The 24,745-nt window shown below is 46.0% G+C and overlaps 2 protein-coding genes across 11 annotated transcripts in view; one reads left to right on the top strand and one right to left on the bottom strand.

Annotated features, from left to right (window-relative positions):
* TPP2 (tripeptidyl peptidase 2) overlaps positions 1 to 6,567 on the top strand; it is a 70,050-nt gene extending 63,483 nt beyond the window's left edge. For 4 of the 8 annotated variants that reach the window (XR_004678857.1, XR_004678855.1, XM_035003086.1 and 1 more), the window contains 3 exons: positions 1,696 to 1,903; positions 3,698 to 3,817; positions 5,631 to 6,155. Coding sequence is in view for 5 of the 8 variants with exons in the window: in XM_035003086.1 (XP_034858977.1) it covers positions 1,696 to 1,903; positions 3,698 to 3,817; positions 5,631 to 5,720 (418 nt within the window). In the remaining 3 variants the exon portion in view is untranslated. Of the gene's footprint in view, positions 1 to 201; positions 287 to 1,645; positions 1,904 to 1,996; positions 2,069 to 3,697; positions 3,818 to 5,630 lie in introns of all 8 variants that reach the window. The other 4 variants (XR_004678856.1, XM_035003082.1, XM_035003083.1 and 1 more) reach the window with 2 other exon arrangements.
* A 6,148-nt stretch (positions 6,568 to 12,715) lies between these two features.
* METTL21C (methyltransferase like 21C) lies at positions 12,716 to 22,874 on the bottom strand. Of its 3 annotated transcripts, XM_035003079.1 has the most exons (6): positions 22,460 to 22,507; positions 21,765 to 22,006; positions 20,224 to 20,355; positions 17,048 to 17,199; positions 14,133 to 14,250; positions 12,716 to 13,137 (listed from the first exon to the last, which is right to left on the bottom strand). In XM_035003079.1, the coding sequence occupies exons 2-6, from the start codon at positions 21,961 to 21,963 to the stop codon at positions 12,743 to 12,745; spliced, it is 996 nt and encodes a 331-aa protein (XP_034858970.1). In that variant the 5' UTR covers positions 21,964 to 22,006; positions 22,460 to 22,507; the 3' UTR covers positions 12,716 to 12,742. The 3 variants fall into 3 exon arrangements, with proteins under 3 accessions (XP_034858970.1, XP_034858971.1, XP_034858972.1); XM_035003080.1 differs by lacking the exon at positions 21,765 to 22,006 and having other exon boundaries at positions 22,460 to 22,874; XM_035003081.1 differs by lacking the exons at positions 21,765 to 22,006; positions 22,460 to 22,507 and adding an exon at positions 21,630 to 21,685.
* Between the last annotated feature and the right edge of the window lie 1,871 nt (positions 22,875 to 24,745).

Below are 24,745 nucleotides of genomic sequence, written 5' to 3'. Positions count from 1 at the left end.
AATATTTTAAACTGTGAAAGCCTGTAGGGAGGAGAGCTGATTTCACTTGAAATGGAGTGGAGAAAGCCTTGTGGATAAAGTATTTGATCTGAGCTGATCCGTTCTGAGTTAGATGAGGGTAGGGAAGGAATATTCCAAATATGTGGAGTTACTGGGTTATTGGGTCTGGCAGGTAGTTTAATCGAGGACTGGCACGTACAGCACACCTATGTCACCCCCTAAGTTCTGCGTCCTTCCAGCCCTTCTCTGGGCAGCTAGGACCAATCAGTCAGCACTGCCATGGATGATCAAACCCGCCTTGCCAATCCAGTTCTGTACCAAGGCCCCCTTCTTCACAAAATGGGGACAATAATTGTGTCCGACTCCTGTAAAGCATAAATGAAATACTGGTGTAAGACATTTCAGAAGGTGACTGGCATCGAAAAGGTGGGATGGGGGCGGGGGGCGCTTAGTAAATGAGAAGCTATGTACATGTCCTTCAATTCAGAAATCCTTTTGTTCCTGAGTCCAAAGTAACCAAGCAGTTCCCTGACACGTTTCCCCAAAAAGAGTGAAAGTTAGTTCTTTTAAGCTTTGAAACTCTTTGCTGAAAGTCCTAGGCATCTTTTTTGGCCTAATTTTATCTGTTGCAAACGTATTAAGATGGGTAACTTTGTTGGGTTGTAACAAGTTGTTGTTTTCTCATTTTCATTATCTTTTGTACTAATTGTTGATTTCGTGGCGCCAGCAGATTTCATATGTTGCACATTCCACTCCTGAGTCCTTCAGAATCGTTCTTACTGTTAGACAGTCTGTTTCCATGTCTGAGTGCCCTGTGGGCACCTTCTCAGCACTTTTAATCCTCATTGTCTTCACACATGTGGGATATGAGTTGGACAAAATGCCTCAGATAAGCAAGTATCCTAAAGACTACCGCTATCCCCTGGAGTGTAGGTCGTTACTGTATTTCATCCAGCAATGATTTATTGAGTTTCTGTCCTGTCCTATGCCAGGCATTGTCTGGGCACTTGGAATACATCAGAACAACCCAGATGCCTGCCCTATACAGCAAGGCAATTTTACCGTAGTGATTAAGAGCAGGGATTCTAGAAGCAGACCTAAGTAGCTTCAAGTCCTGGATCTGTTACTTCCTAACCGTTGGACCTTGAACAAATCTCTATGTGCCTCAGTTTCCTCCTTTGCAAAATGGGGGTAATTAATAGTATCTTACTTACAGAATTGTTTTGACTGTAAATGAGTTAATATGTGAAAGTGCTAAAGCAGTTTGCTGGCATAGAGGAAGCATTTTACAGGGTGTGCTCGATTTATAAATGAAAGTTAGGTTCAGCCCTGAAAGAACTTCTGTACTTCGGTGCATAAATGTGTGATGATTGCTATTTACAAGAAATCTAAATACCTAAAAGATGCTGTTCTGATGTAAGCTGGCGGAATTTAGAGCTGAACAGCCTTTCACTTCTTTTGCTTTATGGTATTCTGTTTCAACCGAAGACAGCTCTCCTAACTCATTTAATCCGTATGTACAATGTAGTGGCTTCTTTGATGTTTATTAAAAATAAGGACTCTTATTTGATGTATAATAATATTTCTGCATTGTAAATCTGACGCAAAGAATGCATGAGCTTATTAGTTTCAGACAAGTCTGTACTTTTTAAGGAATTTTACTGATCTGTGCATTGTTTTTGATTTGGCGCACAGTGATATGGACAAACAGAAATCTACCCTCGTGGATGCCCTTTGTAGAAAAGGCTGTGCCCTGGCCGACCATCTTCTTCACGCCCAAGATCAAGACGGGGCTGTCTCAAGCGACACCGAAGGAAGAGAGGAGGAAAGAGAAAACACTCTGGATTCTGTGATGGAAACTTTTTGGGAAACTACAAAATGGACTGATCTTTTTGACAATAAGGTAATCTTTGTGCTTCTTGCTCTGGCACAGTTCTTGGGGGTTACCTCACAAACCTCCCTTGTGCCCCATTGCCTACTCTTTACTGTTTCCCAGCTCCCTGGCCAGAAGAGGAAGAAAATATATGGAGTGTGGCTAAGCTGGGCTCTGAAGAAGACATTGTGTTTAGTGAGACCTCCTTTGTCTTACCTGTTTTAGAACCATTTTACTATTATTTTCTCTATCTGCACAGTGGCTCTTTAGCCAAACTAATTTGGAAAACAGTTTGAGAATGTGCCTTTTGGTTAAGCCAGTTATGTATGAAGCTAGAATTAAGAACATCTAGAAATTGTGTTCATGCCTTCCCGTATCTGTTTATGTACTGATTTGTCGGGGGGGGGGGGGGGGGGTGGGCATTCTGTTTACTTTAGATGTTATTTTTCTCAAAGCTCTTTGACTTTTAAATAATTATCAACTGGATTTATAGCTCATCAGTTTTAAGACCCAGTTAAGAAAAAGTAACATTGACGAACTTTTTGGATTTGGGCTATAAAAACATGTTAAATCTCGTAGCTCTCTACTATAATTCGTACAGTAGGGATTATATAATTACAAGTTTTTGTCAATCTTCCTTTCTTCTGAAGATAAAAATAAAGTAAATGAAATCAGTAGAATTCTCCTAACCCAGTACAAGCCATTAGTTTTGTTTTACTGGACAGATGCTTGTTTTCTAGATAAACTACGATAATTTGTAGTGAAGACCTATGAGAAAGGAGGAAAAGTTTCCTAAATGCTTGAGGTTTTCCCACCACAGTGCAGTTGTGCTCATGCTGAAGGAAGGGAGTTAGAGTCAGGAAGCTGAAGGAGTCAGTGTGGCACCAGAGGGTGAGAATTTGGATCTGGAATCAGACCCTGGAGTTCGAATCCCCCTTCTGCCATTTTTATCTGTATGACCCTGGGCAAGTGACTGAATTCTGATGCCTCCGTTTCTTCCCTGATGAATGAGGAGAGTGACATCTCACAGTTTCTGGTGAATGAGGCTTAAGTACAGGGACTGACCTGAGCAGTATTTGCTGTCGTTACTAACACACGACTGGGGTGTGTTTGCTGCTCGCCTAGTGCTGGGCTTGCTGCGCGAAACACAGGAATGAGGGCCGGGGGCGGGGTAAGCGCTGGACCGCGCAGCAGCCCCGTCTGCCGTGACACCGGCACCGAACTAGGGGCCCTGCGTTGTATTACCTGTCCGTTTACACTTTGCTTGGCTCCAGAATACAAATAAACGTGATAGGATTCCTTTCTTTGAGGTCATCCTCTACGTTCTAAAAGTGGAGACCAAAAATATGAATAAGTGCTTACAAGTATAATTGACAGATGCACTAATTGAAGGTACAAACTTACACAAAAGGAATTAATTGAAAGTAAGACTACGTTTATACAATATAGTTTTTTATTTTTATTTTTTTTACTTCATCCCCTTTTACAGTTTTGGTAATTTATAATGACTCTTTATAGTTTTGTACTGCTATCCTTATTTGCATTTTTGTGATCATTTATGTTAGCTCCCCTTTGCATGAAGAGGTGTTTTGATGTAGATTCCAAGAGCTAGTGATTTATCCCAGTTTAATTTTTTACCCCCAAATAAGTTTTTTTGTGGAATATTCAACTTTTGTTTTAAGACATCTTTGAAATTTGCTTGGTATAAAATGTTCATTTTAAAAGCTACACTTCTGTTAAGACCTTAATTTTTTCATTATTAAAGCTATAAGCCATAAAATGTAAATATTTCACAGATAAGCCTTATCTTGTTTTACATTATAGGTTTTAACATTTGCATACAAGCATGCATTAGTACATAAATTGTATGGGAGAGGCCTTAAATTTGCAACTAAACTTGTGGAAGAAAAACCAACAAAAGAAAACTGGAAAAATTGTATTCAAGTAAGTGGTATTAAATTGTCACTGTTAAGTGTCACCTCAGTATCACATAGTGATCAGATAGCTAAAAGCCTTATTGTAGTGATTTAGCGATACTGACTTTATCATGACTGATTGCTGCTCTCATTCATGCAATGTGAACTATAAAATAAAAGCATGAGGGGCGCCTGGGTGGCTCAGTCGGATAAGCGACTGCCTTCGGCTCAGGTCGTGATCCTGGAGTCCCGGGATCGAGTCCCGCATTGGGCTCCCTGCTCGGCGGGGAGCCTGGCTCTCCCTCTGACCCTCCCCCCTCTCATGTGCTCTCTCATTCTCTCTCTCAAATAAATAAATTAAAAAAAAAAAAAAAGCATGAGAGACAGCCAGTAAGCTTTTTACCTTTTTTAAACTTATTATTAAATTTTTAAAACTCCTGTACAAGTTAATTGTCAAGTGTAAAAATTAATGAACTTCTCAGAAGTTGTCGTAGCCTCATCTTGTCTCTGGACACGCACAGGTGGTTTGTGCCTAAAGGGCGTATGAGGTTGGGTGGGCAGCTTGGTCATGCCAAATGTGGCCAAGGTCTGGTCTCTATATTTAAGGTAGTCTTTGGATATAAAACTAATCAGTAAGTTCCTGGGGAAATTTTTTATAATTAGAGTAAACTGTAGGTTATCTTCCCTCTTAGACCTTTTCTGTGTACCTTTACTGGTCAGTCCAAATTGTAAGACATTTTAAATTAGCATCTTCAGATCTTTGAATAGGTTAAGAGAACTCTTTATGGAACGAATCGTTAATGTGTATAGTGTGATTCTCATCCACGTCGACTATGATCTGTGAGCTCCCGCATCGGTAAAGCCAGCGACTGGCCTGCATGTTCACGTCAGGGGATTTGTAACTTGTGTCCCCTCCACTCTGCTCCCGTACTGTCTGTTCTCCACACCACCGCTGGAAAAGATAGCTTTAGACACCTCTTGGTGAAGCCCCATCACATTTAGGATAAAATCCTGACTCCTTCCTGTGGCCCATAAGGCCCCAGGTGATCTGGTTCCTGCCTTCCTTCCCAGCCGCATCCCTTGTCACACTTCCCGGATTGGCTCTGCTTTTGGCTGAAACAGCGACCACGCCCCTTCCCGCCCCTTCCCGCCCCTTCCCGCCCCTTCCCGCCAGGGGACCTAACTAGTTCAGCTGTATGGAAAGCTCTTCCCCAGGTTTTCAGAGTAGGTTTCTTCTTCAGATTTCCCCATAAATGTCACCTCCTCGGAGATCCCATTCTTGACCATCTCATTTTCCAGTCACTCTGTTATCTCATCAGGTTTTATTTTTGTTGTATACTTGATATATGCAGCTTAAGTACGTACTCATTTATTCATCTGTTCATTGATTTGCTTATTTATTCTTTGGTTCTCCAAACTCCAAACACAACTTTCCTGCAAGTGGGAAGTGAGTTTATTCAGTGCTGTTTTCCCGATGTCTAGAACAGTGTTTGGCTTACAGTCAGACTAAGAAAGATAGGCAACTGGTTTGGTAGGAAGGAAGGGAGCAAGTAAGTCGGAATGAAGAAAGAAAGGAAGACAGAAAGGTTAGTAGAAAGACAGGAAGGAAGGAAGGTTGGCCGGGATGGTCATTATCGCCTGTAGAGGTTGGTTGGTAGGAAAGTGGGTAGGTTAGTTGATGGTAAGGAAGATCAGTTAGTAGGAAGGGTGGTTGGTGGGTGGGTTGGAGGGAAGGAAAGTTCTGCATGCTACCCTTCATTATTATTAAATACAGAATTTACCCTGAATATTGGGCTTAGAAAATCTGTTCTTTAATAATATGTTTTTGTGTTTTGTTATAGCTGATGAAGTTACTTGGATGGACCCATTGTGCATCTTTTACTGAAAACTGGCTCCCCATCATGTATCCTCCTGATTATTGTGTATTCTAAAATAGGAACCAAGACTTTAAATTTTAAAAAAGAAAGTTTTATAGTGAATGGATATAAAAACAAATTTGTGGCATTTTTAGTCTAATGCATGTTTTCATCCGCTATCAAATACTGATTATTAAAATGATGTGTATTTATCAGAGAATTTGCTGGCGTGTGGCTTAATACATGTAAACCTAGACCTCTGACATCATGGTGTTTTTTTAATGCCTCACATTGCTGGCAGCGGGCTGTGCCCTGACTGCCAGCACCGAGGACTGTCAGTTGGGTTGCAGCTATTACATGCATGATCGGTTTTGAACAGTGACTTTTAACTGCAAACCTGTAAAATTCTATTTTTTATTTTATAAATGAACAGGGTTTTAACATGCTCAACTTTAATTTTTTCAATTGTATGAAGGCCTTAAAAAGCTACATTAAGCGTAGCTAAAATTATTTATTGGACTAAAAAGTAACACAACTTCATTTCCAGATTTCTTCTTTTTGCAAAAGTTTACACTCAATTAAGGGGAAAAAATAAAACGGGCACAAATAAATGTGTGGCAATTGCTGGAGCGTAACTGCTTCACTAAATCTAGATCTTCATCTTGGCGTTATTTCAGGTCAATCATTTTTAACATCCTCTTGACATGCAGAGCATCAGAATGAACTAATAATACATGTATAAGTGCCAGACAGCTAAATCTTTATCAGGTATTGTAAAAGATACACATATGGTATGTTCATTAAAGTTGAAATAATGTAAAACACGTGAATAAATGTGCAAAACCAAGATCACAGTATATACCATATGCATTCTGATACCTTAATTTTTTTTATAAATAATAAAAGTGAATATTGAAGCTTCTTAAAGTTGGTCTTAATTTTTCATAAATAAGGTTTGGGGTTAGTACAGAAATAATATATTAAATCAATAGACAAAAAATTCAACGTGAAGTAATTTATATTTCCTATAGGCTTGCAGTTATTTGAATATATTGCCAATTCTTACGTGATTAACTTTTGTGTATGTTTTTGGCTTTTTATTATTTTTATCTTTCTGGCTACTATACTTGCTTCTCTCATCCTTCCTCCATAAAATAAAAAGACACACATAGATAATATTGAAAAGCCTCTACTCACTGACAGCAGACGTGTTTGTGTGTGTGTGTGTGGTTTCCAAATCTCGTTCCTTTAGAATTTGCTATTATAAAAGACCTCCCAGTTAATCTTACCTAGTCTCTCATAACTGTTTTCTGGGTTAGTTGACCCCTTTATATGATAAAAACAAGAGCCTTTATGAAAAAATACAAATATGCATGCAAACAATTTCTGAGCCATCTAGAATTTAAAGTCCGTCCACGAACAACCACATGTATATTCTCTCACAAACACGTACTTTTATCCTCAGTCATACAGGTTCCCATGTATACATGTTCATCCAGTGGAGAAATTGAGAGGCACAGAAAGGGTAGGGTGACTGACTGGTTGATTATTTTATAGAATCCGTTTTATAACGCAGGTTTTGCCATTCCTAGTGAGTGCTGCCTGCTTGCATAGATCCCCAGGGGCAGCCAGAGGTGAAAGCTTGGGTCCTTCTCAGGTTCTTCATGAGGATGTGTGCAGCCCTAGGATGTGCATGGCCTTCTGGATACCAGGTTTCAAAGCCCCTGTGAACATCTCATTTCCCAGCTTTTCCTTTTAAGCCTTTGGATTAGCCCCAACTGTTCACCATCTCAGGCAGCCACAAAATTACACAATTGCCTGTAATCATCTAGACAAACATCCCCTCAGGAAAAGACCCCTCAGCCTGAGAGAGAGCTGAGTCTAGTAAAATGAAGATGGCCTTCATGAAGACGGTCTTCTAGGGAACAACCACTACAAGCTTGGGAAGAGCTCCCACCCGTGTTGGGCTCCCTCCAGTGATTCCCAGGCTGCTGGTTTTCCAGGTAACTTGTCGAGCTGGAGATGGGATGGAACAGGAGAGTTAGGAACATCATAGTATGCTGTTCTTACTGAGATTCGGCCAGCTTACTTGAGTAAAACACACAGCTTGCTCCAGGCCTTTGGTTAGTTCCCACACTTCTGAAAAAAGTTGCCTTTGAGAATTTTTGCCAGTTTTCTCATTACTCTTTAGAAAGCAAATCTTTACAATAGTGCTTTTTCACTGACACAATGGGTCCCCCATTTTCATGGACATCACACTTTTTTTTAAGCACATGAATTTAGCATCCAATTTTAATATAAATTTAAGGTTAGAAACTTTCTGGTAGTACATTTATTTTGAAAGACTATCTTCTGAGTTAGGTAAAGATACAATTAATTCTAGGATCCTTCAAATACGACTTATTTTTATATAAAAACACCATCAATCCAGAGCTCCCTGATTTCTTACTTTCTCTCTCAGGTTTTGGTCCTTGTGCTATATTTTATAATGTGGAAGAAGAATTCAGCCCCTGGTGGATTTTGGATACGCTTTTCAAGAACAATGCGGAGCTCCAGGCACAGGGAGCAGCTGGGCCCTCCCTGCAGGCCAGTTAGTGGCAGCCTGCTGTATGTGATGTCATGAGTCGGCGGCCCCTGGCCCTCCCTCTCTTCAGTACTGAAAAGCAAACAAGTGAGCTATGTGTTTTCAGAAGGAGGTAGTGAAATAATGGAGCTTTTAATAGTACATTCGGTAAAGCATGAATATTTTCAGGCAAGTTTGGGTTTTTTTGTTTTTTGTTTTTTAAGGCTCTATAAGCCATTAGGAAGTTCTCAGTTGTAACAAAAACTTCTCTAATTACCAACTTACCTCTTCTATTGGGGTTAAAGTCTTCCACAGATGTAAAATTTTAAAATGAAGATTGGTTAGTTTGCTGTGGGAGTTGCAGATACATCCACAGACTGGCAAAATCTGCTGTGAACTGTGATTTCTAGAAAGATCAGCTCCATCTGTGGAACCAATGGTGAGAGGCCCTGACTTGGTGGCTGTCTTGTCAGCCTCTGCTTTCTGTCCTGATCACACTGCCTCCATGGTGATAGCTGAACCTGAATAAGCTCTAGAAGAAAGTGTCCTCAATAAAATCATTACTGTGAATGTAGAATGTAAAATAGTACTCAGAAAAGCCAGGGACAGGGGCACCTGGGTGGCTCAGTCTTTTAAGCGCCTGCCTTCAGCTCAGGTCATGATCCCGGGTTCCGGGGTTGGAGGCCCACATCTCCGGCTCCCTGCTGGGCGGGGAGCCTGCTTCTGTCTCAGCCCCTCCCTCCGACTCTGTTCTCTCTCTTATGCGTGTGCTCTCTCTCTCAAATAAACTAAAATCTTAAAAAAAAGCCAGGGACAGTTTTCCTGTTTGAGGTAATGGCAGCCAATTTTTGTACCACGTCCACTGAAGACAACTGAAAGAGGTAGGTACTTCTTAAACATTAGAGATGGTACAGAGCATGTGCTCAGCACAGGTCTCTGGCCCCTTTCCAGTGACAGCTCCCCAGTTGTCATCAGTAGGAGCTTTGCCATCATGGGATTTCTCACCCCTCCCTTGGATAACTTGTCATCACCCTGGAAGAGCACGGCCCGGTCCCCTCCTTCCCACTTGGTCCCTCTCCTCCTTACCCACTTGACAGTGAGATGTCTGGACCGAATGGCTGGAATCCCAGCCCAGATCTCTGCTCTCTAGTCCTGGCTCAGGCCCTGATGAGCCCCATCACTAGACCTCCATGGGTCTATTCCAGAAATTCAGGCGGTATATTCAGTGTGTCTGTTACAACTCAAAATTTATTGAATCTGAATTAACTTGAGTCTTCCTCTGCAGCATTTCATTCTCTGTGCTCTCAGTGGCCTAGCATTAAAAGGTATGTTTTTGTCTTTCTCTGTAGGATCTAAGTCAGAGAAGCATGCATAGAGATGGAAAAGAGGGATCCTTTTCATTCCCTCAATCTTCAAAACTCTTGAACAGAGACTTCCTTAAGGAATAAGAAAGTAAGAATAAGCTCTGAACTTTATTAGTCTGAACATGGTTAATAAGAGGAAAAAACGGCATTAGTCCTAACTGAAGGAGGAAGCTAGGAAAGAAGCGGGAGGTGTAAGTACTGCTCTCCGGTGAAGGCCCCAGGGTGTCTCACCCGCAGGAGCGGCCTTCCCGGAGTGCACGGCGGGCGGCGGGCCAGGCAAGAGGCAGAGACGGTCTAGACGCTGTGCACTGTGTGGCAACAGGCTCGCTGCACGCCTCCTGCAAAGGTCTTGTTAGTGTCGCTTAGAAGCCCTGCTTTTATGAGAGGATTTCAAAAACTCAACAAGCCAGTGTCTAATTTATGAAGCCATGTGCTCTCAAGGGTCAAACATGAATAATTACAGTTCCAGGATCAGGGACAGATGTCCGGGACTGCCTGCATTTCCAGTCATGACGTGAAAGCTCTAGGACCTGACTATGCCAAGTCCTATCCAAAATGTGAGTCGAATATAAAGCAGCCGGAAATATCTTCTATAATCTTCATCTTATGTGTGATTTTAAAAGGTACTAACCTATATGCCTCACTGATGTGTCTACCAAGCCACCTCAAAACTCGGTGGCTTCTAACAACCACTTCTTCTCACTCACGAGTATAATTTGGCTGGAGTTTGGTCCAAGCTGCGCTTGGCCTGGGTGGTCCCAAAGCTGAGTCATGAAAATGTACAATTTACAGGAAGAACAGGGTGGAGGGACATTTTGAAGGATACTCTGATGATGCTGTTCAACATAACGCAGCGGGTAGAAATGCTACCGGACAGACAACTCAGATTCTTCAGCAGATAAATGGCCAGAGGAAAAAGCGAGAGGGAGGGAGAAGCTACAGGTCAAAAGAGACTTCAGGTACATGCCAGCCAGTCAGTGAATCAAATGTGGACCTCATCTGGATCCCAGTTCAGACAAACTCTAAAAATAAATGTCATGGCATTTAGGAGACAAATGGAAATTGGAACCCTGGATTTTCCAAAATATATAATACTAAATTACTTAGTTTAAATTTTATATTACATAAAATATATTTTTAGGGTGATAAAGTTATGGTTATGTGTATCGTATTTATGAACCAAATCTACAGAAGAACGGATATCTATTATTTCCTTCTAATTAATACAGAATTGGAGAAGTAGGTGGAGGTACAGATAAAACAAGATTTGCCAGGAATTGAAAATCCATGGCGGCCAGCTGGGGAGGGGGGAGGTCATGATTCTTTCATCCACTTATTTAACCAGCATTATTGAATTATAGTTGCTGCACAATAAACTGCATGTTTAAGGTGTACAATTCGTCTACTTTTAATATATTTAAATTTTCCTATAGAAGTTTGAAGACAAAGTCTTTAGAATTGTGATCAGTCTGGCTTTTCTAAAAGGGCAGACCTGTATCCATTTAGAACATAATGAAATAAGCATATGATCATCATATCCTTTTGTCCTGGAAATGTGAAAGAAATCTACTTATAAGTCTAAGAAGAGATTTAAGGGTCAGGTCCCATGCTGTAACATCACTGAGCTTTATATAAAATATTGATATTTGGCAACTTTGCTAAACTCAGGAATTCCAGTAATTCCACTGTAGATTATCCATAGCCTGTTTTTTGCAGGGTCAACAAGCTAAGAGTAGATCTTGAATTTTTGTAATTGGCTGTAAATATATACATAATACACATATTCTGTAGAAACAGTATGTGGACTGAAGATACTTATTAGCTGGCCCTTTACAGAAAAGGTTTGCTGACCCTGGCTTACATAAACAATGTTATCATCCGCAAATAGTGCCCTTTTCTTGCATTCTAAATGTGCATGTTTTATTCCCTTGCTTTCCCACATTGGCTAAAGCCTCTAGTATAATGCTGAGAAATGGTGGTAGCTGGATTTTTTATTGTTCTCCCCTATTAGAGAAGAAGCTTTTAACATTTTTTTTTAAAGATTTTATTTATTTATTTGACAGAGAGAGACACAGCAAGAGAGGGAACACAAGCAGGGGGAGTGGGAGAGAGAGAAGCAGGCTTCCCGCCGAGCAGGGAGCCCGATGCGGGACTCCATCCCAGGGCCCTGGGCTCATGACCTGAGCCAAAGGCGGATGCTTAAAGACTGAGCCACCCAGGCCGCCCTGCTTTTTTAACATTTTATAATCATGATGTTTTAGGTATTTTTGTAGCCTTCCTTTATCAGAACACACAAAAATTCCATTCTTTTCTACTTTTCTAGAAATTTTAATCATAAATTTGTGGGGGGAAAACAGACAATCCAGAAATCTAACTTGAAATGATCCCAGCAATTCATTGGCACAGAAGCAGGGCATTCGTAGAGTGGATTCTCTTAGGAAGTTCCTAAGACAACATCCTTGACAATTTCCTTATTCTAGTACCATTCCCGTATTTTTCACTTTTAGTCCATGTTACTGTTTTACACTGTCACTCAGTAGCCTCTTCTTTTGCTACAGCTAAAATCTGTATAAGTAGATTCTTCAAAATTAAGAAGGACCCTTTCTTTTTTTAAAGATTTTATTTATTTATTTGAGAGAGAGAGAGAAACAGCATGAGAGGGGATAGGGTCAGAGGGAGAAGCAGACTCCCCGCCGAGCCGGGAGCCCGATGTGGGACTAGATCCCAGGACTTCGGGATCATGACCTGAGCTGAAGGCAGTCGCCCAACCAACTGAGCCACCCAGGCGCCCTAAGAAGGACCCTTTCAAGCTCAGTTTCAAAAAGCATGTGACCAAAGTGTAGTATTGACAGATTTGCAGTAGAAAGAACAAGGGGGAAATCCATTTGTTTACAAATTTATTCACGTAAAGTTTGTTAAACAATTGAGACTTTTTGGAAGCCAACACAGCTACTTTTAAGTTTTCATATTACTCTTTGTAGATATTTAGATTAAACAGATAATCTTAAATAGGTTATTTTAGAAAGCTGCTGTAATACTAAATTATGTTTATCTAGGCATACAAGTCATTTTTATGCACTACCTTCTCAATCTCACAAGTCTTTTATTGACAATACAGTTTCCAACACTGCTCAAAAGACACTAATGTTTCGAAAGGCATTCTGTTTAATTTAATCCCATTTTAGTATTCCTTTGAAAATTTTGACTGATGACTCTGGAAATTCAGCCAAGAGTGTTGTGTCAAAAACTTGCTTGAATTTATCTAAGAATTCGTAATCGGTGCTGAACCTGAATTTGTTTGCCCAAAGCAACACCGTCCCTGGCTGACAAAGGTACGCCATGGTGGTGAGCAGCTTGTCCAGGAAGTAGTGGTGGTAGACCACGTCCGAGGCCAGAACGTAGTCGTAATAAAACGTCGACTTGGGGAAGTGTTGCTCCAGGCTCTCTCCCCAAACCAGCTCTCTCACTTCCGGCAGATATGCTGCACGTTTTACTGTGTTCTTCAAAAGATTGTATTGAAGGTTTCCTAGGACATCAGGCAAATCCGTTGCTGTGACTTGAGCTCCTAAGAGATAAAAGAGAAAAATTGTAACAATTACCTGGAAACATGCAGGCAGCCACAGTGGACATAGACACTCAGGGAGACACAAGAAATGGAACTGGGCTTCTCAGCTTTGTCCACATTTGCGCGTGGACTGGACATACTTGACCCAATCCCGCTGGATAATTTCCCATGGGGAGCTCTGCCCTGTGCACTGTCCGCTGTTTCACAGCGTCCCAGGTCTCTACCCCCGGACTCCACCCCCAGCTCCTGGCGATCAAAAATGTCTCTAGAAGTGGCCAAGTGTCCTTTATGGGGCAAAATCACCTTTGGTTGAGAACCACTGAAATAGAATAATGGTATCATTTTTTAAGAAATAGTTGTGTGGTGTTGGGAGATTAGCTGCTTAATAAATCATGTTTTCCTTCTAAAACTCTTATCTGAAGATTTGATCTATTTTGTACGACTGCCTGCCTCCAACCTAAATTTTTAAATTAATCATTAGGCGTTTTAAAGCTAGTGACAAGAGTTCACAAAGTGGACCACCCCATTTCCAGACTGGATTTAATAGAAGAAGCTCTGTAACGGTGTAGTCAGAAGTACGCCACATCTGTACCCACCTCTTGCTCAGTGCCCGGAACTCACAACCTGCATTTGGTGTATCAACCTGTCTCCACCTTGGATTAACTCACTTACTTTTCTTCAGAATGTTACAATATTCGCAACGAAAAGCAGGAGACAGCGTAACGTAGCGGTTTACAACAGGAGAGTCACAGCTCCAGAATTACAGCTTCATCACACGGTCCTCGGTGGGCCAGGCAGGTCCCCTAACCTCTCTCTCACCTGCGATTATCTTATTTCTGGGCCAACAGTACTAATTCCTAGCTCATGATATTTTGGGAGATTCAGTGAGTGAAATCATGGCCAAGCACCTGAGTCACAGCTGGCCAGAGAGAAAGCGCTCCCTATCATTGCTGTCAAAGTGTTTTGGAAACAAAGTCAGGAATAAGCAGACAAACCTAAAATACTGGCCACAATGGAGACAAGGCCTGGTCCAGCACCAATCTCAAGTATCTTGGCATCTTGGAGATTCAGTTCCTCTGTATGTTCCTCCAAATACTGACACAAAGCCGTAGCCTAAAAAACATTGGCAGGCGTCACCCGAGCATTGGAACATTGGAAAACAGTGGCGGCCCGACCTCCCTTCCCTACCCCAAGCGAAATACTACAAGAGATGTTATTAATAGTTGCAGTTTATCGAGGGGCTCCGAAGAATCAAAATATGCACTGAATGCCCTATTTGGACCTCTGGAGTATGAAAGGTATGACACGCATCAGAGGAACTGGAGACAGACTTGCTAAATCGCCTCTATCCTCTATCTGAAGACTCTGGGTCAGTGTCCGGGAAGAGGAAGGTCCCCTCGGCTCTTACAAGTCCGGGAAGGAGGCCTGAAACCAGCGACCTCTTGCTCTGGTTTGGTCCCGCCGGCCGCCACCTGCTTCAGGAGCATTGCTGTACGTCTTCCCCACTTCCCTCCTGACTCCTTTCTCGAAGTTCGGGTGGGTTAGAACTTTGTCTGCTCCCCTGGACGGCTGGGCAGTTTATTTTTTTAAGCGGTCATCTAAGAAACAGACTGTCAATACCGTGCTTCTAAGGGGCGCACACTCTGGGGCGGTCGGGGGTGGGGGTCTCCAGACTGCGTTTCTGCAGGGCACCGGGCGAGGGCGGTGCTGCTGGTCCGTGGACCACACTTTGCGGAGCGGCGAGGAGATGCTAAAAAGCATGTGAATGAATTGGGATAACTTTGTAGACAGAAGCTCAAACGTTCCTTTCCTTCTCCCTTCATTCGCTTCTGCCTCCACCTTCTCCTGACCTTTCCACGGAGAGATCAAGGGTATCGGATTTGCACTGACTGATGAGGCGTTCGCCTTTATGCCAGTGGGGTCTCAGCAGCGCCGCGGATGTGAGAGATCGGGAGGGTTCGGCACGAGGACGTGAATCCTGAGATGACAAAGCAAACCGAGCTCTAGTCTGTGTGCACTCTCAGCTCTTCTCTTCCTGTGGCTGCTCAGAACTTGATGGGACGCCACGTTTTGGGGGAGGGGCTGCTGTCGCCCCCCGCCCCGCCCCGCCCCGCCCCGCCCTGTGTTCATAGTGAAGAGGCCACACGCCCGGACGAACGTGCGGTCACGGCTCCTCTCCAGGGGACGCAGGCTGGGCTGGGAAGGGGCCTGTGCGCCGACTCAGACGGGCGAGCGGCGTCAACGGGGCACACGCTGGGGGCGCGGCGGTGCCCCAGGCGCTGAAGGATGGGGAGTGTCCAGCCCCCCGAGTGTCCAGCGGGGGGCGGCGGGTGAAACGGCCACGCACGGCGCATTGCCAAGAGCTCTGGCGCTGGGGAGGGAGCTTCTGGATGAAGAGGAAGGACAGTGACTTGTGATGGCAGGGGTTTCCCTGTGAGGAAGAGTGTCACCTAGAGCCACCAAAGAGACGTGCTTTGAGGGGTTTTCCAAGCGTCCCTCAGTGCCCTGGCGGGTGAGCAGCCTGGCGACCAAGCTTTTCTCAGGAAGCCCGGCACTGCGCCACCCCCAGCTTCCCAGCCCCGTCAGCAAACGCGCAAGAGTGAGCTCCTTCACCGACAGCGGCCCTTGGAGTCCCACGAGGAAGCGTGTTTTCGCACGTATGTAAACCCTTCCTTGGCAGCTTTCGGGAAATGGGGGTGCCAGGAGAAGCCAGGGTTTGGTGCGCGGAAGGTTGAGGCCTTGGAATAAAAGGGTCCTGCGGACAAATACTCTTCCATTCCTGATCTCCTGGTAGCCCTGCTTATGGTTGTCCATTTGCCAAATTTATTACAGTAGGAAGCTGGGGAGCAGGTTGGTGGTTTTCAAACTTGTTATTAAGCCAGAGAAGAGGATTTCCCTACGAAGGAAATCATACTTAACATGCATGGGGGGAAACACTGAGCTTCCTTAGCTAGGGGATGGGGGTGGGCAGCTCTAGGAGCCTGGAGCCCTTTGTCTGCCCCTCCCCTTGTCCAGCCTCCTTGTCCCCCGTCACCTGCCACTGGTACCCAGGCCCCCGCCCCAGGGAGCTCCATGGCATCTCCACCCCTGATGCTCAGCTGCAGTCCCTGGAGCAGGCGCCTGCCCCCCCCCACCCCCCCAGGAGTGGCGGCACCTCTGAGTCCCAGGTCTGCATTGGAAGACAAACCCCAGGCCATTCCCCGCCAGCGACAGAGCAGCTTGGAGCCCAGGCCTCTCAAAGAACAACCCAGCGGGCATCGGAGGGCCAATGTCCCAAAGCCGGTGGCACAGCTCTCCCAAATGAGTCGACTTTTTGAGCCCCCACCTCCCCAACTGGCAGGTGCAAACAGTGGCGCGTTGGTAATCCCAGGTGGCCGGCGTGACACGCAGCTTCCACAAGTGCTCACACCGCCCAACCTCCCCAGTGCGGGCGGGGGGGGGGGGGGGAAGGTGGGGGAGGCGAAGCAAACAGCCAGGAACTAGCAGATTGGCTCGCAATTCAGAGCGTCTCCCACATTCCCATGCCCCCCTCGCATGGGGGGCTGCAGGGAGGAGAGGGGGGCGGCTTCCTACCCGCTTTTGCGGGAACACCCACGGCGTGGAAGGGAAGCGAGCACCCGGCTCCGATTGTTTTTTTCCTCAAAATTCGTATGATTTTTTCATCTTACTTCCTGATATATTCAAGCTGAGCTGATGTAAAAAATAATGTTTCAGGAAACATGGCACAGAGGGAAATGATGCTTCTGGGAGAGATGCTGGGCTTTTGCGGAGCCAAGCGCACCCCCGGCCCCGGGCCAACACATGGTCCTCCCCTGCAGAAGCACAGAAGGTGAACGCACTCAGCGACCTGTCCACGGTGCAACTGTCGCCCCCAGCAGCCCCGACATCCCGAGGGTAATGGCTGTCTCACCCCGGGCCACACCACCGCTCCATAGCTCTCTATGGATTCTTGGATGACGATCTTTGTGCCGGCAAACAGGTAATGCTCCTGCGTGTAGCTGGCGTAATCTGTAGGGACAAATCTCTGGAGGCTATGCAGAGACGGTTCTATCTTGTTAGAATCTGTGGGGGCAGAAAATAAAATAGGTTCCGTGAGTTGTTGCTGCCGAACAAGCACACACTAGGCCACTGGTAAATGGGAGCGGACCGGGCGGTTTTCCCCCAGAGGGGCTGACGCCAGCAGTGACCGCCGCGAGCTGGCACAGCGCCGAGTGACACGGGGCGCTGGGGACGCGGAGTTCAGCCGCGGTGTTTCCGTGAGATGCCCAAGCGCCCGGCGATGCCCTGGGTCCGTTCCGCGACGTAGCCGAGGACAGCTCTCTCCCCAGCCTCTGTTCTGGTGGCCGGAGAAAGCCAGCTTACCGCAGAACGGCAAGATGAGGACCTAGGCACACACGGACCTGGCTATTTTTAGGACTTGAGGCGAAGCAACATCCCCGCATGTTGGCTGGAGCATGTTCCTTAAGTCCTTCCTGCAGCTGCTCCTCAAAAGGTACCGGTCACCCAAAGACGAGCTCGCTCCACAGCCCGGGGAGGCGGCCAGATGAGCTCAGCCTATTAAGTTACAACGGCTTTAAATACCCTTTAAACTCGTGAGCCGCTCTCATAGGTCATATAAAATGAGCAGGAAAGAGCACCCGACCGGGGCTGACATCATAGAAGCACAGACTGTGCCGATCCTGCTGAGTCTCCAGGATAACACGAGCAGCGTGGGGAAATGTCAGGGGTGGGGACGCCGAGCGCACTCGCACTAGGGGTCGCCCGCACAAGAGAGGCGGCGGGTACCGGCGGTGGGAGGGGATCAGCGGCGAGGAGCTGCCGGGGAGCCGGCGTGAAACCGGCCCCTGCTCCCCGAGATCCGCCCGGGACCTTCCTAACCGCAGGTGGAATGTGGGCTTCGGAAAAGAGCTGCAACGAGTGGGCCGCTAACCTTGGGGGTGCTCTAATCAGGAACGTCCCCTCGAGGCGTTAGAGGGGGCGGGGGCGGGGCGCGAATCCAGGGTGGAGGGTGGAGGGCGTTTGGAGAAACCCACTCGGGAGCGCGCCCCTCAGAGGCAGGCGACGCCGGGGGTCACCGACGAGCACCCGCACCAGAGCCGTCCGTACTGCTAGTCTGCAAACCCGAACGGGCTCACGGAAGAGCTCAGGCATTGGGAGTCAGCTCTTAGAAATGTTTCCAGCAACGTGACCACGTCCCCTTATCCAAACACAGGGCTTGGGTTTTATCTTCGCATGTATTTTCACTGTGTTTTTCTAGAAATGAATTTTTGTTCTATTTTACCCAAAAAGTGTCCGTGTGCAGCAGATTGAGAAATGGTCTTTGAGCACAGTGACTGGGTTGTCAAGGAGCATGAGGGATGTCCACAGCTCTCCAGGGTGCTACTCTTGCCCCCTCCCCACCCCCTCCCTCCCCCGCCCCCGGGTCTGACGTAGCCTGAGTTCCACCCCCCGGGGGGGAGAATTCTGTGCCCTGACCTGCAAGGGGAGCTTCCAGAGACCTGGGACTTCACTGAGCTTGCAGGAACCTGCTAATAAATAGTGACCAAGGCGAGAAACATCGTCCTGGTAGGGGCTGTGGGGAGGCAGGAGGGGCGGGAGGGAGACATGGCCTGCACCCACCACTTAGGGGAAGCTCCTAACATCCAACACCACCAGCTCATTTTCTGTGAATGACCAAAGAGGCCCTAGCCTCTCCCCTCGAGCTGAGAGGCTGATGGAACTGTTGGAGAGATGATAAAAAGGTGTGCTGGGACATGTTCAACCATCAGCTTGGGGCGAGGGGAGGAAGCACTGATCTGTAGGGTTTGATGGTCACCACGGTGGGAATGCTCCCACACTCTCCGCAGACGTCCCCAGGAAAGGACGTGCGCTGCCCACTGAGACGGGTGCTTTCCACCAGGCAGGGCAACAGACACCAGGAAGCTGAAGAGCATAGGTACTCATAAAGATAATCTCAAAATGTAGTAAAGTAAGTCATGATGCGTTGTGAGTATTCATTACCTTGGTTTTTTAATATATCTTTGGCTTTTATATCATCTATTTAGTGGTAAGTTTTCATAACTCAATTTCAATAATGGCCATGTTTAACAATAACCCTCAAAAAAAATCCCTGAAATTCAGGGGCTGGTACAGGCCGGTTGGGGCAAGGAGTCAATACAGGGCTGCCCCCTTTTCCTCTGAGGTTTCGTCCCTGGGGTAGGTGACTGGGGGCAGCCAGACCAGCCAGGACCCATGCCAGCCCCTGCAGACTTCCCTCCCCACTGTGGCTCAGGCAGGTCCTTCTTCCCTTCCTCCCATGTCTCACCAGCTGGGGACCTATTTTTCTCTCAAGACGGTAGAAAAAGTCAATGGGCTGAATTGGAACAGCTCATCATTTCACAGGCGAACGAGCTGATAGATATGTTTTCCCAACCAACATCGTAAAGAAACGCGGGCACATAAATATTCTCCCATAAGACCCTTCTATTTCGACAAAGATAAAGAAATGTATGCTTATTGCACACTAAATGTTTTCATTTATTGTATCGATGCTAGTCTGAGAGTTTAGAGAGATCAGATTTTAGAGGCAGAATTGCCTTTTTACGTAAACTAGTTTAGTAAAAATAAATAGCATCCCGTCCTAGTTGAGTTGGAACATAATTTTACCATGTTAAATGATTATAAATGTTTGAAATGCCATACCTCGGCTTTTCTGACATTACCTGTTAGGTCTATTATTTATTACTACCGAGTCCCTGTCCAGAAATGCAACCCACGTGTGACCCAGCTGTGCCAGGAGAACATGTTGGCGAAAAGCAGACACGAATCAAGATTTTGTTTCTTTTTAAAAAGTTCTTGTGATAAAAATATGACCATTTGAGATTTATACACAGCACAAGACAAATTTAGATAAGTAAATAATGAAAAAATAGAGGTTACTTTTAATGCTATGCTCACGCTTGCCTAAAGGCACTTTCCTACTAAGCTTCACTAATAGGAACAATCTAGAATTAGAAGGGGATGGGAATTCTTGTCACTGAAGTTAACTGGGAAATGCCGTGGCCAGGAAAGCAACTGACACGGTGTGGCGGTGAGGAAGGAGGTTACCTCCTGGGGGTCCGCCGGTGCCATCCTCCTGGAGAGACCCCGCCGCCGCCGCCGCCGGCTCTAAGCAGCCATCTGGGGTGCACGGTGCTTCCCGCAGCTCGGAGCTCAGACACACGTCCATAACCGCAGCCACTGGAGAGCAGAGAACCAGACAGGCCCCACGAGCTCAGCCCAGGCTGGCTGAGCCTCCTGGAGGCTCTAAAAGGTGCAGCTTATCGCCTTAGCATCTGCTGAGCCGAAAAGAACCCCTGCTTTTCAGCTTCGTTTCCCCCAGTGAGCAAAGCAGCTACCCAAGGAGCTGCCCTCCTAGTTTTGCAAAGCAAAGGAGAAGGGGGGACCATTAACCATCACCGCGCCTGTTCTCTGCATCAAGAAATGCAAAAACAGAGCAAGTGTCGCCGGAGGACAGGCACAATGTGGCTGGGGTCTAAAATGTCTTTCTAATAGCTTTTGGAAATGAACCTTAATGAAGAAACTCTGAGCCAGCAGCACATCCTACCATCGGGGGCACCATGTGGATGGAGGGGTTAATGATATCGTGGATGAGAAGGCAGCATTTGGACCAAACACAGGGCTGCTCCCTTCTCTTCTGAGACTTTATTGCAAGATCGTAGAAAGTGCTGGGGACTGAGCCAGGAGCCTGACCGGGCACCTGGCAACTCACATAATCCCCTCCCGCGCCACTTCCTCATCAGCATAAAGGGGATAATATAGTATCTGCTGACTTCCCAGGGCCACAGTGGGAAACAGGAGAGTGAAAGTGATAAGTACGGAGAAGAAAACCACCTGATTTAGAAAAGGAGACCTGGCTGTGGGGATCACTGGTCGGCATCAAAATAGTAACACAGGACATCACCGCAGGGCGTGTACCGTGGCCAAACCCTGTTCTGCTGCTTTACGTCTATCGATTCATCTAGTCCTAGCAATCGCTCCTATGAAGTAGATGCTATTATTATGCCTCTTCTCAGATGCGAGCAATCCAGGCGCAGAGAGCTCGAAAAGCAGCCCAAGAGCAGAGGCGGAGTCAAGCCCAGGAGGTCCAGCTGCAGAATCTACGCTCTTAACCGCCCGGCAGGTACCCCTTGGGTGGGCTTGTTCAGCCTTGGGTTCCGTTGCCTACTTTGCCCTGAAATTACCACAGTGATGTTTCCGAGTCTTTTATTTGTTTATTTATTTATTTTACAAAAAGCTGTTTACCACCCTGAGTTAGTCTCCACCACTCCAAGTCTCCGAGTTGCCCAATCCCATCGTTCCAGCCAGCCGGGGATAGCAACCAGACTCGCCAGCCATACACCATCACTGCCTAGCTGACCAAGAGCCATTCGGGCACTGGCTTACTCCAGTGAGCAAACAGACAAAATGCAAGAAAGCACATCCCCTGAAGCAAATGTCATTCCACTGCACACCTGGGCAGGTCGCTTGTCCCTCACGTTAATGCGCACCAGGATTGCAAACAAATGAGATCTCTGTGAAAGCAATTTAACATTTTCATTGGCTCTAGAATTGAATAACCAAATATTTGTCCCACTCCTCCAACTCACCAAACCAGCCCGAGTGCCCTGGGGGTCTGTGCTTCACGCCGAAGTTCTTTCTCTTGCAGATACTTCCTCCTGCATTCCTTTCAAGTTTCCCCAACTCCAGGAAGTTAATTATTCCCCTAAACTGAGGGCAGCCTGGTTGCTGATGAGAACACACTGCGTCTTCAGGGAGGAAGCCTCCACTGAATCTTAGCTCCGCCATGCACGTTCCTTATCGAAGATGCAGATAATGGGGATACGACCTCCTATGGTGGTTGTGGGAATTAGGAGAGGTAAGCCATGCAAAGCATCGCACGTACAACAACAGCAACCGCTCTGTGCGAAGCGAGGAGGGCGGTCACTCAAGCCACACTCCATCCAGCACCAGGGGACTCTGGGCATTACATTTAAGACATTTCCTCATTTTGCCTGCAAGCAAAGAATTGTTTTCCAATACCAGGTGTGCTTTTCCTTATGAAAGGAAACGACCCCCTCCCCCATCATCATAGTTGACATGAGAAATTAACTTTTTCCCTGACATGTGTGCACTGGAAGGCAATCTAGAAAACAATGACGGTGCTCTCTACCTGATGCTGTTAGTCTAACATCACATATGCCATATGGCACGTGTTAGTATTCGATAAAGATTCCGGAAGTTTTTCAAACAATGTCTTGTTAGTCCCCTCAAAATCATTTCAAACTGTTAGCTTAAACATTACCTTACGTAGCAGAAGAGAGGTGAGATTTCTGTGCACCCTTGACTCCCCAATGTTTTATATAGATCTGCACCTGAAAGGATTAGCATTTTATGAACAAAAGCCAGCCAGTGCAAGCCCAAGTTATTTAGGGTAGCATGACCCACCAGGACTCGACACATTACTTTGCTAGAATATCCATTCTCTCTCCCTCTCTCAATTCTCAGTGTTCTCTTTCTCTCTTTCCTACATACCCACATGCAATCCTTGCAATGTGAAATGGAATCACCCTCAAAAGATCCAGAAAATGCCTCCAGCAAGACAGAGGCTCTCCTCCATGGTATCCGGTTGCTGTGATGGAGTTTGAAATGTAGACATATTTCACTTTAAAAAGAAGTGGGGGTTGGGCTGGTCAGGGTTTTGTACAGACGTGCAGACTTTCTCTGTGCTCATCAGCCAAACTGCTGTGGCTGAAGGGAGGAGTCGTGCCTGCTGTGAACCGTCCTGGACCCTGCTCCGAGCAGGCGGAAATAACACAGGACTCTACCAAGAGAAGACAGGAGAACATCTAACTAGAAGGGACGTGAGTTAAAGGCTTAAGGTTGCATGAGGAGTATTTAGCTGGGGCAACAATGAACAGGAAACCAGGAAAAACTCTTCCAAGAAAAAAGCAAGCCATTGCAATTTCCTTCATTGAAAAAAAAAAAAAAGGCAGTTAAAAAAGAAGGAGGAAAATCATGTGTTCATTTGGGAAGCCTGGGAACCCTTAAAATAGAATATAGGGCATGTAAATTAAAACCTTGGCAATGGGACTTAAACAATCACTCGTGTTTATGAGGGGCTGAGCGAATAGTGATTGAGCTTGAGTGCATACAAGAGCCTATTTTAATTTTTTCACCCCACCTTGGTACTCTCTTCGCTGCTGTCACTTTTTTTTTCTTTATGTGCATTTCTTTTAAGTTAGGATCTTCATCTGGATGTGCTGTGGTCCCATGACCATTAGGTTTGCTTTCCCATTCCCTTAAATTAGGGGAGGTGACCTGGAGCCTTGCTCAAACGTGTCATTCGAATGCTGCCTACTCCCCAAGTGGTCCAGGTCTCTGATGGTGTCAGTTGGGTAACTGGTTTCCACCAGGGGTCAGCACTGCTATGTAAGCATCCCTAGATATAAGCAGTAGCAAAAAGATGGTCATCATTACAATTGTATAAATAACTTTTAAAAACTGATTGCAATGTATATGAATGTGTCCCTAAATACTGGCTACATCAGAATTACCTGGAAGCTTTAAAACACATAGACTCCAGGCCCCTGGAAATTCCAGACGTTTGAGTTCCAAGTCCAACAGCCGTCTCTGTGTGTTTTCAGCACCTGGCGCCCGGCCAGTGCCAATCTATAGGGGAGGGGACTCATGACTGACTGTCACATAGTTGAAATGTCAGCCCCTGACGAGGGATTAGGCTTGGGGCATGGCTTGGGAGGACACACGGATGAAGTAAGTGCCTGGGAAGCACATTTAGTCTCAATAGGAAAGAACTTTCTAACAAGCAGAACAATGGAACAATTGATCTCAGGGAGCCAGCGTAATGGAAAATGGGCCAGACTTGGAGTCAGAACACACGAGATTGGACCAGAGGTTTATACAGGGTCAATAAACAGGCCGTGAGTGTGCGGTCTCTCTGCCTTTCTTCAACGGTGTAGACCTCTGATCTCTCACAGCGTTTTTCCAACTGAACCTAACTTTCTTAGCCAGTGGTCCTCACCATGGAGGAATCCGCCCCTCCTCCCAGGGACCCTTGGCAATTTGGAGATTTTGTAGTTCGTCACAGCTAGGGCGGGGAGCTATTGGTATCTAGTGCATAGAGGCCGGGGAGGGGGGGGGTTGACAAATGGTCTGCTTTACACAGGATAACCCTTCACAGGAAAGAGTGATCCTGCCCAAAATGTCTCTAGGGCTAAGCCTGAGAAACCCTTGTCTTGTGGGGGGGGATCGGAGTTGCAGGGTGAATTCTCAGGACACTTTTTTTTTTTTTAAGTAAACTCTGCCTACAACATGGGGCTCAAACTCATGACCCCGAGATCAAGAGTCTCATACTCTACTGCCTGAGCCAGCCGGGGGCCACAGGGTCAATTCTAATTTCCATCCTACAGACACGGTCTGCTAGCTGGGTGATCCCTGCCTCCTCAGCCTCAGTATCCTTGCCTATAAAATGGGGTGGGTTAGCATTTGCAGACTGTCCAATAGAGAGATCCAACATCACACCCTCTGGCTCCATCAGATTTCTCCTGGGAGCAGACCTGGAGATGAGGAT

Source organism: Mirounga leonina, unplaced genomic scaffold (genome assembly GCF_011800145.1).
Source record: "Mirounga leonina isolate KUSES-001 unplaced genomic scaffold, KU_Mleo_1.0 Mir_127, whole genome shotgun sequence".
NCBI lineage: Eukaryota > Metazoa > Chordata > Mammalia > Carnivora > Phocidae > Mirounga > Mirounga leonina.
This window is presented reverse-complemented; position numbering and strand designations above follow the sequence as displayed.

Coding starts and splice junctions, on each gene's coding strand:
- METTL21C (XM_035003079.1), bottom strand. CDS start 21,963: ATGGCGGAGCTAAGATTCAGTGGAGGCTTCCTCCCTGAAGACGCAGTG. Junction 17,200..20,223: donor CACCGGCGGACCCCCAGGAG/GTAACCTCCTTC, acceptor CTGCCCCCACAG/ATTCTAACAAGATAGAACCG. Junction 13,138..14,132: donor CATTGTGGCCAGTATTTTAG/GTTTGTCTGCTT, acceptor TTTATCTCTTAG/GAGCTCAAGTCACAGCAACG.